Source organism: Platichthys flesus, chromosome 20, assembly GCF_949316205.1.
Source record: "Platichthys flesus chromosome 20, fPlaFle2.1, whole genome shotgun sequence".
Classification (NCBI taxonomy): domain Eukaryota; kingdom Metazoa; phylum Chordata; class Actinopteri; order Pleuronectiformes; family Pleuronectidae; genus Platichthys; species Platichthys flesus.
This window is the reverse complement of record NC_084964.1, coordinates 12,707,286-12,721,974: the sequence shown is the minus strand read 5'-3', so window position 1 is coordinate 12,721,974 and position 14,689 is coordinate 12,707,286. Positions and strand designations below refer to the sequence as shown.

Genomic DNA, 14,689 nt, shown 5'->3' with positions numbered 1-14,689 from the left:
ACACCTCACAGGTTGTGGCTGTTTTCATGTGGGGGTTAAATGCCACTGGCCCCCCCGCGGAGTCCGCTGCTCGCCACCGCTGCACGGCCCGTGGTCGGGACAACACCTTGGAGCCAAACAATTACATCAAGGTCATGGAGAGGAGGAATGCGCCGGCGATTAGTGCAGGAGTCCAGCTGCAGCCTGTAGAGCCCCACTCCTCTTCCTCATCCTCCTCTTCATCATCATAGCCAGGACGCGCAGGAGACGCATGGATCCAAATTCAAAATGTGGGTCTGTACCCTCCCCAGGTGTATGGATGTGGATCATAAGTACCGATGGGTTGAAGTCCTCTCTCTCTCTCTCTCTCTCTCTCTCTCTCTCTCTCTCTCTCTCTCTCTCTCTCTCTCTCTCTCTCTCTCTCTCTCTCTCTCTCTCTTTTGCTCCCCTGTCAGTCGAAACTCCATTTATCTGCCAGACGTTTTCTCCAGGACTGACACTGCTCCTCTCACCACGTGGATGAAATCAAATCCAAACAGTCCAACTCTACTGGAGCTGATTATTATATTATTGTTTATGTGTTGTACCCCTTTAGTAACACATAGCACCTCCTTCCATGTTATATATTAAATGGCCTGCTGATTATTTCGATTTTTTTCTTCTCTTTATTCTATTCTCATCACATTTTAAATCTGATGTCACCAAATGTCACATTTGAATAAAAAAATTCCGAGGTCCAAGTGGAGAAAACCTGTGGCTTCTGAATTTCTGTTTGTCTTAATATTCCTAACCTTTAGGAATATTAAGACATAAGTGACCTATTTTAATTTGTACAGAGTGGATATGTTCTCCTGCAGTAGGTGACGATTTCTCCCACGAGTCACTTGTTGACACTAAACCTGCGGCACTTGTGAAGTGTTTATTGCAAACGAATCTCTTTTTAGGAGAAGCTGCCTCTTGTTTGGGTTTGACACTGACCCGCACAGAGTTCAGCGAGTTCAGACACGGGCCCGGTCAGAAGCACAACAGCATGAGAATTACAGTTCAATCTGTTTTCTCTAATTTACCCTTCATCCACAAAAAAGGTTGGTTTTATATTCAGAATAAATAAATGTCTGTCTCTCAAATAAGTGAGGAGGCCCAATGACAGATTGAAGTTTGCTTTAAAATATATATATATGTGCTATTCATTCAAGTTTCTATCAATGCTTCTTTTTTTTTATCAAGCCAAATAAAACCTCAAAAATCTGGAAACTACTTGCAACCAGGACTATTATACATTCTCCTGCATATTAACAAATTTCTCAAATCAAATGGTCTCATAATTCAACGTCAAATTTATTAAATCAACTTTCTGAAGTTACCAAACTCGAGTTAAACTCCTGTGCGTAATTACGCACGGGTAATGTCCTGGATTAAAACCTCAACCGTTCGTGGAAGGGAATATGCCTGAACAAATAAATTGAACCCCTGCGCCGCAGTGAGACGCAGTATCGATGCTCGTTGATACGGAGAGTGGGTCAACACGAGGGGGCTGTTACGGGACAGAAAAGAGAGGTGTGACCAACCCCAAACTTTTCCTCAATGGGCTACCTGGAGAGGCTCCGGGCTCAGCGCATAAATACTCCTCCCTCCGAGGATGAGCTCAGTCCTGAGGTAGAGTCACTGAGACGAGATTAGCTTTTTTTGGGAGGAAATCTGGTCAATGCGGATTATGAACGCTTTTGGACACCAACCTTCCAGCCAGCAGACCAGCCCGATTCAGCACCACAGCGCGCAGGAGCTCCTGGACATGGCCGTGTACTGCGACAACTACGGTGTGTACCAGCAGAACCTCCACCACCACCACCCTCAGAGGCCGCCCACGCACCCCTCCGGGTACGGCCTCGGGGAGTACACGTCCCCCTCCGCGAACCCGTACATGTGGCTGAACGGACCCGGCATCAACTCCTCGCCGTACCTGGCCGGGAACAACGGCACGTCCTACATCCAGTCTGGATACGGCTCGAACCAGCGGCAGTTCTTGCCGCCTCCCACCGGGTTCGGTGGCGCCGACCTGGGCTGGTTGTCCATCTCCAGCCAGCAGGAGCTCTTCAAGATGGTCAGGCCACCTTACTCCTACTCGGCGCTCATAGCCATGGCCATCCAGCACACGCAGGACAAGAAGCTGACCCTGAGTCAGATCTACCAGTACGTGGCCGAAAACTTCCCCTTCTACAAGAAGAGCAAGGCAGGATGGCAGAACTCGATCCGACACAACCTGTCACTGAACGACTGCTTCAAGAAGGTGGCCCGGGACGAGGATGACCCCGGTGAGTCCAAAATGATGAAGATGATTTTATTAAAGCTCTTGAACTTATTTGTTTTTGGCCGTTTGATAGATTAATGTCAAATCTTAAAATAAAGGAAATCTTTAAATTTATTTTTATATTTTCAGTTCATTGTCACTTTCTTAGGTTAATGTTAATTATGGGATGAAGTTGTGCGTTTTAATTGTTTACATTGACGCTTATGTTAAACCCTGTTGTCGCTTCTCTCTACAGGAAAAGGAAACTACTGGACCCTGGACCCGAACTGCGAGAAGATGTTCGACAACGGCAACTTCAGGCGGAAGAGAAAGAGGCGATCGGACCTGACCGGAGCGGACAGCACGTCTCCCCCCGTCAAGTCCGAGGACGGCGGCGCCCACAAGCTCTCCGACACCGCCAGCATGCTGAGCTCCTCCCCGCCCAGCATGCACGGGTCCCCGGCCTCCACGGAGCCCAAGTCGTCGCCGTCCCCCTCTTCGGAGCACAGCCCGTGCTACAGCAACTTCGTGTCCAGCGTGAACTCGCTGCTGTCGGCCGGCGGCGGCGGCACCACCACCACCGGCACCGGCACCGAGGGCTCCAGGGGCGGGGAGCGGGACTACGGCACCGCGCACCTCGGGGGATTGTCCCAGAGCAGAGAGGGCATGTCCGGACTGGGCTCCTACTCGCCCTCGTTAATCTCTCCCCTGAACTCTGACAACAACAGAATCAACTACTACTCCTCAGTACAGAGCCTCTCCAACCACTTCAGCGTGAACAACCTCATATACAACCGGGAGGGAACTGAGGTGTAAGACTGTCCGGAAGAAAACAAGAAACTAATTTATCTCTCTTAGTTAGAATTCATATTTCTTATATAGTGCCATGTTATCTCTCATTATCTCACTCACATGGTTTGGTAGGCCTCACTGTACCACTGGAATTAAACTGGTGTTTTCCACCACAATAATCCTCCCACACTGGGAAACCATTATATATATATATCTCAGTGTGTTAGAGAAGGAATGTAAAGTGCCACTGCTCCACTGTGGTTTGTTCACATGAGCACAACAAACATGTTGATTTGTATGAAATGATACAATGAGACATATCCTAGAACGTATTTTTGTATGATCCGTATTGTAGCTGCTCAGTTGGGCTGACTCCAGAAGAAGAAGACAAACATGTACAGAAATTATTTTCATTATGTGTATTTTTTAGACTGAACTGTGTTTTTGTGTTATATTTAAACTCGTGTCGATGTTTGAATAAAAGTCATTAATTTTAATTCCTACCGTTCAAGGCTCTTGTGTCATTTTCCTAAAAATCAGAACGTAAAGGGGCCACATGATGAGATGTACTCTGAAAAATACTTTAAATACTTTGTGCTACTTTTAAAACCACTTATTTGTATAATTCAAGATCAAGCACAACAGGCCTTCTCCTCAACCTCAATAAGGTGGTTTTTGTTACAATTATTTAAGAGACACCCTTATTTGGTTTCTGTCTATTTTCCAGCTCATGCCAGGCCACTAAAATACATATATTTATTTAAAAAGTCCTTCCAAATATTCAGATCAAGTCCTCAAAAGTGCTGGCATTGTAAGAAAATAAACCATGTCGCAAATGAATGCCTCCGGGCCTTGTCAGGAAATCTGAAGTCAGGTGGCTTTAAGCAGGAAAGTGCGTAAGACAGAGACATTTTCCGCTTGTCACTTCCAATATCCTCGTTTCCAGCGAGCTATCAAGACCTCTAACTTATTTCCACGAGGTTCAGGAGTTCAGCTTTTTGTCCGAGCTGGACCTGACTCTGTGTGACGTGAACCTGTTTGCTGGATAGTCCACCTGTCCCCATCTATTCCCAAAGTCCTGTCACGCACAACGATGGCCGTTTCGTGCGTGAGTGTCACTGGGAATCCTGTTAGTGGGATTTGGATTTCTTTGGGGGGTGTGGGGGGGGGAACCACCGTGGAGGAGCATCTGCGGAACAATTGTGGACAGAGTTCAGCGACATGAAATGTGCTTTTGTTGTGCTCGTGACCCGGGGGACACAGCGGAGAGAGCATGCCATTGGGGAGGGAAATATTAAACAGCCCACGCAGAGGGAATGTTTCAAGTGATTTAACACCCCCACTCCTGTCTTATTTTCAAACAATATGGATACGCACGGAATCAAAGCCTGTAAATAAAAGGAAACACCTCTTAATTGGTCGGTAATTGAATTCACTCAGGCGCTGCGTGGTCTGGAATAAAAGAAAAATTAATTGACAAGACATTCGTGCCCCTTGTTGGAACACAATGGCAAGCTGGCAATTCAAGAGATCCCCTCCTGGGCTCAAATGAAAATATTGCCATCTGAAGATCTGGGAACAAATTATCTCCCTCAGGCCACATTTCGCTCCATTCTCTGTGGAGCAGGGCCACGGATCAGACAAAGAGGATTTTTGTCATACAGGAGCAGGTTCTCACAGTAGCTGACACGTTTTCTCTTGAACTCCTCATCACGTCCAGTGAGCGGAGCAGAAAGCACATTCAGAGGCCGTTTACTTCTTATTACTGTCATCTCCTGAGCCCCCGGTTCGGTTTGTGAATTTCTCACTCAGTGTGGAATTGTCAGGACACATTAGTTCAGTGTTATGGGGGGGGGGGGGGTCATTTACTAAAGTGCTTCGGGTTTGAGGAACTTTTTTTCTGGACTTTCTTTTATTCCTCTTCTCTGTTTCAAATAGTGTTTTTTTACTCCACTACCAGCCGCAGATTAAGATTTGTAATCAACCAATAGATGAGGATTTATTTTTCACAGGATATTAATTATTATATCAATAATTATCGTCTTGATTGGCATAAAAAGTACTTGTTTAAGTACAGTTTTGAATGTATTTGTACTTGTAACAGAGTATTTTCACCCTGTTGCTTTGCTCCTTATTGCAGTAATCCACCTCTCTTATCAAGGTACAAACACAGGCCTGCATCTAAGCAAGCAACACATCCAGCCCATCCAACACATCCAACACATCCAGCACATCCAGTACATCCAGCACATCCAGCACACCCAACACATCCAACACATCCAACACATCCAACACATCCAGTACATCCAGCACATCCAGCACATTCACAAAGCTTTCCCAGTTTCCCTCTCCGTTCTCAGAAATGTAACGCTCCAGTGCCCCCGTGCCTGAAGGGCACATTTAGCTGGTCGACATGAATATCAGTCAGGCCACCATGTCTCTGTGGTTTACCTGCTCGAGGGCCCCTGCCTCCAGAGCTCAAGGCCCGGGCCCTGCAGAACGCCTCAGCATAAGGGTGGCCCCGGTCCCCACTCATGCCTGGTGGGCTAAACCCATAATGATGGGTTTCATCCTCAAAGGGTCATCCCTCCAAAGGGGAGGCCTCGCTTGTGACTGAAAGAGCCGGTGTTTGGGAACTGGATTATTTGAATCCTCCTTCTCTTTACGGGGACTAGATACACCCGATGTCAACTCTGGACGTGAGATGAACAGACAGAGAGAAAATCTGAACTGGCACAATGAGGAGTCACAGGATTGACTGTCAGTTGGGAAGAGCTCAGATGGAACATGGGGGGAGACTCGTGAAGTGAAGTCGTCTCAGACCTGGAGCTCCGTCCACGTCAGTGAGTGACATGATGATGTATCACTGCTGGATAGGGTTGCAACCGGCAAAGTGAGAAACTTTACTCCCATTAGCTGTTAAGTGAGATCTGGGATGATAAATAAGCGGCTACAACAAGATGTCACCGACCCCCCCCCCCCCTTCCCTGTCCACACACATACTCCAAAGCCTGCTTTTAAAATGTACAGTTTGTGTCGTGTCTTATTTGTGAGGAGCTGTCTCTGATCATGAAGCCACGTACCAGTCTGAGAGTTGGTTTGTAAAGTGGTTCAGGATTTCAAACGGAACCTCGTGTCCAAAGCCTAATAATTCTCCACAGCCCATATAACACTGTCCTACAGACAAATCGGAGGGGTAATATGAAAAGGGAGACTGTGTGTCTGACCCCGGTGGAGAACATGATAGCTTGGCCATAGGGGGGCCGATTACAGTCCGGGCCCGACCCTGAAATTTCACATCTGTTTGTAGCAGTCAGCGGGGCATTATGGGGATGATTTCTTATATTACAGCTCAATCTCTTGAGGAAGTTAAATATTTAAGAGAACAATATGATGACAGCTTCTGGGGAAGCCACTATGCGACTATAAGGAGGCGGGGGGGGGGGGGGGGGGGGGGGCTCGGATCTCCTCCACGCTTTAAAAGGATGGTGTGTGCAAACGATAGCTGAGGCGAATGTCTATCAGTCGGCATGACCTGATTCGGTTTCATCATTCCCCATTCGGGGCCCATAAAAAGCTAAGGGATGGGCCGGTGTAACGGCGTGGGATCCTCCACCAGGACGAGCGGCCATGTGGATTATTTTAGACAGAACAAGGGAAAAATGTGCACATGTTCCTGAACCTCTTCTTTAAAAACCTTATACCATTTCCTTTTCCAACAAAACCTGAGATTTGTGCCCGTTGTGTATCTTACTACTAAATATTAAGACTAACTTTTTCTTCCATTGAAACAATTTGTTGTTTTTGTGGTTCATGTCATTTGTTTTAATCACATTGATCTAGATTTCGCCTTCATCTAACCGGTGAAATCAGGTCGGGTTGGACGCCGGGTACTGGAACTGATTCGGCGAGCACAGGCAGGGCAGCCACTTCAGAGGCCGTGGAGCTTGCCAACAGAGGAACCTGCGGAAAGAGTCAAAGAGATACAAGGATTAACGGACTAGAACGAGTCCCAGTAAATCCACAGCCGGGGCCTGTCTTCACATCGCTCCGTCTGGAAAACCTATCCCCACAACAATGTAACTTATCCCCCCGCTCGCTCCGTCCCCGGAATATATTTTGACAAAGTCTTTGTTCTCACATTAGGCGACTGTAAGGCAGATCATCCGTTATCCGTGACCTTTGTCATAACAAACCATGGCGGTGGTTTTACACACCGCTGAGAAGCCAGTCCGGTTCACATCAGCCGGCCCGATGCCTCTAACAAGTTCTGGGTCGTTGTGAGTCACTTGAAGCCCCGAAAAAAAAACAAACATGCCAAGGAAATAACCGCTTTAGAAAACTTTCCTCAAAATACTTTACTCCTGTGGATCACGCTTTTTTCTAACCTCGGTGGATTCTCTGATTATCTCAACGCAGCGACGGGCGTTCTCATAAAGTCTCCAATAAATCTGGAGCCATTCATCACCTACATGGAATTCCGAACCATGACCCTATGAGAACAATATCCAAGGTTCATGGAACATCAATTTCTATGTGCAGTGCAGCAGAACAAATATCTGAGTAACGGCCAATATGTAATCACTTCAGCTCGGTTCAGGGACCACTTTGCACATGATTACGCTGCCTGTGACCTGCCGGCAGACACGACATTTTTTTATTTAAAACCAATTTAAACCGACAGTAGGAGTATTTCTGAGGGGGAGAAAACGTGTTTCTGTTCTGCAGTGATACCACCCGGCTCGCAACACCTGCGTGCTGTCATTACCTGCCCTTCACACACAGGAAGCGGTGACAGATGACGGAGGAAGTGGCTGCCCGGGGGGAATCCATTTTCACCCGGCGCGGCCCCGGCCTTCTGCTGGCGAGACGGAAGTGAGCAGATCATTCAGGAGCCTGGAAATAGCCGCGTCTGGGCCGCTCGTCCGTCACTGCGAGCGGCTCCAGAGGAAGCTATCTCTCAGTGGCAGGGGAGCGTCGGACCAGGATCCTGTTGTGAGAAGACGCGGCCCACCTGGAGCCCCTCTCGTTCCCGGAGACAGATTCTCGGTGCACGTTGCTCAGGCACAGTTTGTCGCATTTCGGCGGCGTAGGAATCCGGGCCTTGTGTGCTGTGTATGTTTCACCTGCTCCCATGATGCATTATTCAGCTTCAGCCCGACATGATGGTGCATCTGCCCTGAGGAATTCATAGACAACCCCCCCCCCTCCTCCTCCTCCTCCTCCTCCTCCACCGCCACCAAAACAACACTCCCCCGGCCCCTAATGAGACCCCCTACCTCCTGCCTCTATTATGAGGGATGCATACCAATATAGAGACAAGAGAGCGGAGGCAGACTGAGACCTCTGGAGCCCTCACTGGCCTAAACCATCAAACGCGCCCCTTGCAGAGAGCCACATAATGGGCCTGATCAACATTGAACCAGGTTTTCCCCATGTAAGCTGCAGATGATCTGTGGCTGAAGGCTCTAGATGATAGCCTCTCAAAGGGGACGGGCATGCCCCCCCTGCAAACGCTCCTTTTGTTTCGGCCACTAATCCCAACCTGCACTTCAAGGCCCTGTCTCACTTCTGAGGCAGCTGCTATCAGGGGTTAGAAAAAAAGAAAGGTTTGAAGCCGCTTTAATCAAGAAGATGTAATGCTCTGATAAGCTGATCACCCCTTTAAGCATGTGATTATACCACAATCAGATGTTAATATTATGACCACTCATGGCTTTTACTCTTTCACTGCCTCTATAATTCACACGCCGACGCAGAATAAAAGAACGTGACAGAGTTTCTGTAAAACTGTCGGATTCGTCTCCTCGTGGAACTTCCTCTGAAACAGTGAGACACTCGATAAATGCAAATTCCGGCTTCACGTGCAGCAGCGGCAGCTCGGAGGAAACACAAGAGGAGACGCTTGTTTACCAGACAAGTGTTCAAACAAACATCAGCGCGCGGCAAGTGCTGTGTGTTGACTCTGGTATCGGAGTCGATCAACCCCAAACAGCGCGTGTGTGTCAACTATAAACACAAGACTTGCAGCCTTGTCTAGGGAAGCAGGCCTCCATGCTGCTGCTGCTGCTGCTGAGGCTCCCCCGTTAACCCCGAGCCCGGCTCACTCTGCCGTTGGGCCCCCGTGCCATGTTCCTCGATTAAAACCAAGCAAGTGTCGTGTCGCCCTGACTCATTTAACACGGCCTGTTCCCGTTTGTCATGAAAAGGCATTCCAGTGCCGTGACATAATCCAGCATGCACACGTGCGCCCATGCATGTTCTCATATGTGTGTGTGTGTGTGTGTGTGTGTGTGTGTCTCCTCTCCACACGGATGCTGAAAGCACTGCTCATCCACAGAAGTGTGTTGACATGCCCCCACTTGACAAAGAGGCCTTTTTTTTATTCACTGTGAGGGAAAATAGGTTTTTACAAGCCTCGGATAATCGCAGGCACACAAAGGCATAATTAGACAGTGAGAGGGAAGCACTGTGTTTGGCCCAATGAAATAGAGATGGTGTGCCGATGACTGTGTGCATCACCGGGTCGGTCTCATGCCCCTGGTGTTGACTCAATAGTCACGTACGGGAGAAACAGAAGCAGGCCGGTTTGCATCCTTCAGTTTGAGTCTTGTTTGGGATGTGACCTGCAACCTTCCACTTGAATGTGGATGATAGAAACGTAGCGTGACATTGCACATGAGGTAAAAGTTTATTCAAGGTCATAAACTTTGATCTTTGTCGTTTTTAATCTGTTACATCATTTGACATCCATATCTACAGCCTGGAACACGGCGACGTGGACCCAGAGACACGTCAGCCCCTCCCACATCACAGCCTCACCACCAAATTGATAGTTTAAGAAAAATGTGGATATGTAAAATATGGATTTTTTTTTCACGATTTTTTCCCGTGAGGTCCCTCTCAGTCGTCTGCTGCTGCTGCTTTAAAGAGCCCTGTTGTTCTAACCCCTGCTGATCTCAGCATGGAGCAGCTTTTTAAACCCTTGTCACTACGACAAGAATGTGGTGAATGGCTTCTGTGTGAAGGCCCTCGGAGGCACAAGGGCCTTCAGGTTCCTTCTTTAGGTTTCTGTGTCGCAGCCAGAAAAAAAAAATAGAAGATTGTTGCCAAACCTCTACATATTCATCCCCTCTATAGAGCTTAAATGAGCCGTTAAGGGAATAGCACGGGGACACACTTTTCTATTTACGTTAAACTGCCGGGGTCCGACTTATTGACAGGGATATCAAGATTGATGGGACTCCGTCTTAATTAGGTGGGTCAGGCCTCGGCCAGATAGCTTTGTGGTACTGTCAGTGCCCCTCCCTTTATAAATTGTGTAATTATCCCTTTCATTACACTCCAGCTTTCAGGCTACCTGATAGAATTCAAAGGGAGGTGTCGCTATCTCTTATCATTATGTTAATGGGGCTTGTGACCAGCAGTTAAATCACAATGGGGAGGGGGTGGGGTTTGAACAGTGGAGCTCCAGAGCTAGTCTGCCAGTCTGTAGTGGACGACCCCAGTCAGGGACCTGTCTGTCTGCAGGGTGATGGGCCGGGACATGTCCGCAGGCCCACAGGGGATTCAGACCAGGAGGGGAAAGCCGCCTTGGGCAAGCACCCCCTGACCCTCATCTGCATTCATGGTGCTGAGCAGCTCAGACGCCTCCACTGGAGCCGTTTGAATACGATTAGACATTAATGACCTTCGCAAATGAGCAGACAGAAGACGCTGAGTGTGGGTGGACCCTCAGGACTCCGCTGTGAAGGCCCCGTTTTTCCTCTTCCCTTCTACCTGAGTGAAGGTCGGCTTTGCAGTGAGCGTTTGACACGTGTCATATGTGTACCTGCACCGAGAGAACTCGATAAAGAAGGGAAAGACAAAGGGTTCACTTCCATCCTGTTGAATAAGCCAGGCTTGCTGCTCTCTGCGTACATGTCAACACTGGGAGCTTGTGCGAATCACAAACTAATGACCGAGGTGACGGCTCGGTGTCCTCGTCTCGGCCGGGGAACTGAGGAAACACTGCAGAGAGAGATTCTCCAAAAACCTCACAACCACTCACGTGCCTCCGAACACAGTATTTATGATTCAATAAGGGAGAGTCCCTGCTCGGAGTCCACCAAAACGCTGACACATGTTGAACTATGCAGGGGATGGTCAGCTTCTACAATTAGATCAGGTCGTCCATCCAATAAATATAATGAAGATGAATCACAGAGTTGTGCCGGTTTTAATGGCGAGTAATGGTAAGAGCGCTGACAGCGTAATGGCCCAGGGCCGATTGACTCTGCTCATCACACAGTGGCGGACGGCATGTCCAACCACTATATTTAACCAGCACATTGGCAATCATCTCAGGCCCATATTACCGGACGGCCTTTTAATGAAGAGCACAATCATCGGGCATTTAGCTCTAATGAAAAAGAGCCACCTGCTGAAGTGCACAATCGGACCTCAGAGACAAGCGGGCGTTTAAAACCATCCTCGCATGAATCGTGCTACTCATGGACTTAATTGACTCGATAATCCAACAGGCTCTGGACTGCAGATACATGAAAGGTTTTTTTTAGCTCTAAGAATCATAAAGCTTTTGGAGGTAAATTGATGATACTGTACTTCATGTAAGAGGTGTTTTCTGGGATAATGGCGTCATTGAGTCAGGGTGAAGGAGCTCAGGCTCTGGTGTGAACGCGTTAAAAGCCGAGCTCATTCCAGAGCCGGGGGAAGCTGTCAGCGTTCCTGTACGACAGAGGAGAGCCGGCTCGCACAGACAATGCATCCTTCATTAGAACACTCTGCCAAGTCCGTATCATGTAACCCCACATTTTCAAATAAAGCCAAAACTACTCACTGATTCTGAGGGGAAAGGCCCGGGTAATAAGGCGCCATGAATGAGGAAATGAACGCCTGATTCAGAGGTTATATTGAAGTGTTGGCTTGACAAAATGATCATTAGCTGATATTTCACATTAACCAACTTCTTCCATCTCAGGTTGAGTGAAAAGATGGAGACGTCACAGTGTGTTTCAAGTTGTTCTTGACTCACTTTTCTGTGTTGGAGGGGAGAGAGAGAAACACACCTGCACGTCAGACTGGACCCTTATTTACTGTCAACAACACTGGAGGTGCACATGTGTCACGGATACAAAGTTATAGATAGATAGATAGATAGATAGATAGATAGATAGATAGATAGATAGATAGATAGATAGATAGATAGATAGATAGATAGATAGATTTTTCACATGTTTCAAATGTTGGTTGACAAAACAAGGTAATTTAAAAGAAATGGAGAAATATATTTTTTAATTATTTTCTGCCATTTTTCATTCATTTTGTATATTTTCACACATACAAAGATATATATAGCAAGATAATGACAGATTTTTTTCTTTCAATTTAAGTCGTGATTTCACCTATGGTCATAGTTATGTACTTGATTAAGTGCTGTGAGATTTCTGTCTGTGTTTATTTGATGTTTTAACCTTTATCCACTTTGCCCATTATTAATTATCACAAGCTCTCACGATGGACTCCACACAGACAAAGGAGGAGGAGAACTAGAGTGTCACTGAGTAGAGTTCAACCAGTTCATAAATAACTCAACAAAGTTCACAGATATCAGTTCCCTAAATATGTTGGATTTTTTTTTTTTTTTTTATCAATTATCATTAATTATTCTGTGAAAATAACAATTACAGTCTTGCAATCAGAGAAAAGTGACAAAGAATTCCCGGATCTATTTAATGGATTCTCTCTTGGCCTATGTCCCATCATTCTAACAAAGTTTCATGGAAAATCTGTTCAGTAGCTTTTTGCGTGATCCCGCAAAAAACAAACAAACAAACAAACAAACAAACAAACAGACAAACAGACAAACAGTCAGGGGCAAAATCATGGTGGAGGTAATAAACCCAAGTTTTCTCCTCACTTGTTTGGTGAATGGACTTTCCTTTTACAGATAACAGTTCTTTATGACCAGTAAGCATATATATATACTGGAGATATTTGTATCCTTTTCATTTAGAGCCACTGGGTGTGTGTTTTGTCACTGCTCGTCCACTGCACTCACACACACAGTGTTGTTGTGTCCCGGCTGCAGACTCAGGCTTTTGTCATACGTGATGTCGAGCTCTTTGAGGCCGTGCCAGCTCCTGACCTGATTATTTTGACATCTTATGGCAAGTAGAAGTCTCCTCTCAGCGGATTGTGCCTCAGCACAGCAAAGAGGCATTCCTCTGTTAAGTGTTTGTGTCACACTTAAAGGATTAGAAAGCATTTGAAAAGCACAAGGAATAATGTTTGGAATCGCCCACTGAATAGTTGCCGAGGTTATCCAGGCGATGAACCGCAAATTCATTTATTGGGGGAAATTAGCAACTTTGCCAGAACCCAGGGAGTGATTGGTCCCAGACTCCAGAGTTTGGGCACCGTGCCAGGAGCTGGCAGGGGTTCTCTGTATGGAAGAGTATGTGTTACCCATATGATAGTTTACCCATTTGACAGAATGTACATTTATGTTCCCATATTTCATAGTTTCTGTCAGGGTCATTCTAAATCCCCTCACCTGTAGCTTACATTTAAATCTTCACATGTAGGCATGTCTGAAAGCGGGGAAAGGCATGCTGGGATAAATCACAGCAGAGGGTTCGACCTTGATGGTTCCCATACATCTCCGATTTTATTGTGTCTCAGGATCCTCTGTCTTGATATGACTGTGGTGTGGTGACAGAGGTTTTTGGTTTCTTGGTGGAGGTAGGTGGGTGGAGGAGAGAGGCCTCTGCTGGGCAGGTTGTGCCACTGAATACTGTAACCTATGATATGTAATACATTTAATATAATGTAATGTAATATTTTATTCAACATATTTTCATTCAGATATTCAAGGCTTTATGCACTTTCTAACTTCTGATTGTGCTCATAAACTGTAGTTACAGTGTAATGTCAATTTTAAGGATCAGTTCACTCAAGTTACAAAAACTACATGACAAATATTCTCACTAAACCCTGGAGATATTTTATTGTGAGGATCATTTTTGAGAAACAATACAATGGAGGTTTATGTGATTCTGTTTTCAAGAAGGATTACAATTAGAAAATTACATTTAGCAAATGTTCAGTAGCAGAAATTGTTATTATCATTAATGTGGGTGATCAAAAGACACAATTATCATTGGCTCTACTTTCAAATAGAGAAATTCATCCCATTCTTCTCTAGCTAAATGATAATTTTTTATTAAAAGGGATCATGCACAATATTAAACATAATTGCTACTATTTGATGCATTGTCATAAAATGGTTCAGCAGCTTAAGGCTTTTTTTAAATTTAATTTATCATCTGCAGGTCACAATTAAAGGTTTAATTTACAATTTTTAAATATAAAGGAGACGGGGAAACTGTACAAAAACTAAATGGAAACAACATGTTTTGAATTTGTATTTTTCTCTCCCAGAATTGGATATTTTAGGCAAATTAAAGCAAAACTCTGTGCTTGTAGTCGAGCTGGATTCTTATGCACAGATTGTTAGAGAGATTGTAAGTGAGAGAAGTGTCTCCTGCGTTCTCCAGTTTCAGCTCTGAATGACTGAGGGGAGATGGACAACACTTGGGAATCCCCAGGGGAAGAAATTCCTCCAAGACT

The 14,689-nt window shown here is 46.1% G+C and overlaps 1 protein-coding gene across 1 annotated transcript; it reads left to right on the top strand.

Moving 5' to 3' along the window:
• The first annotated feature begins 1,590 nt into the window (after positions 1-1,590).
• Positions 1,591-3,359, top strand: foxi1 (forkhead box i1). The gene is made up of 2 exons (XM_062378568.1): positions 1,591-2,291; positions 2,523-3,359. Exons 1-2 carry the CDS (start codon positions 1,685-1,687, stop codon positions 3,080-3,082), a joined length of 1,167 nt encoding a protein of 388 aa, XP_062234552.1. The 5' UTR covers positions 1,591-1,684; the 3' UTR covers positions 3,083-3,359.
• Positions 3,360-14,689: the final 11,330 nt, after the last annotated feature.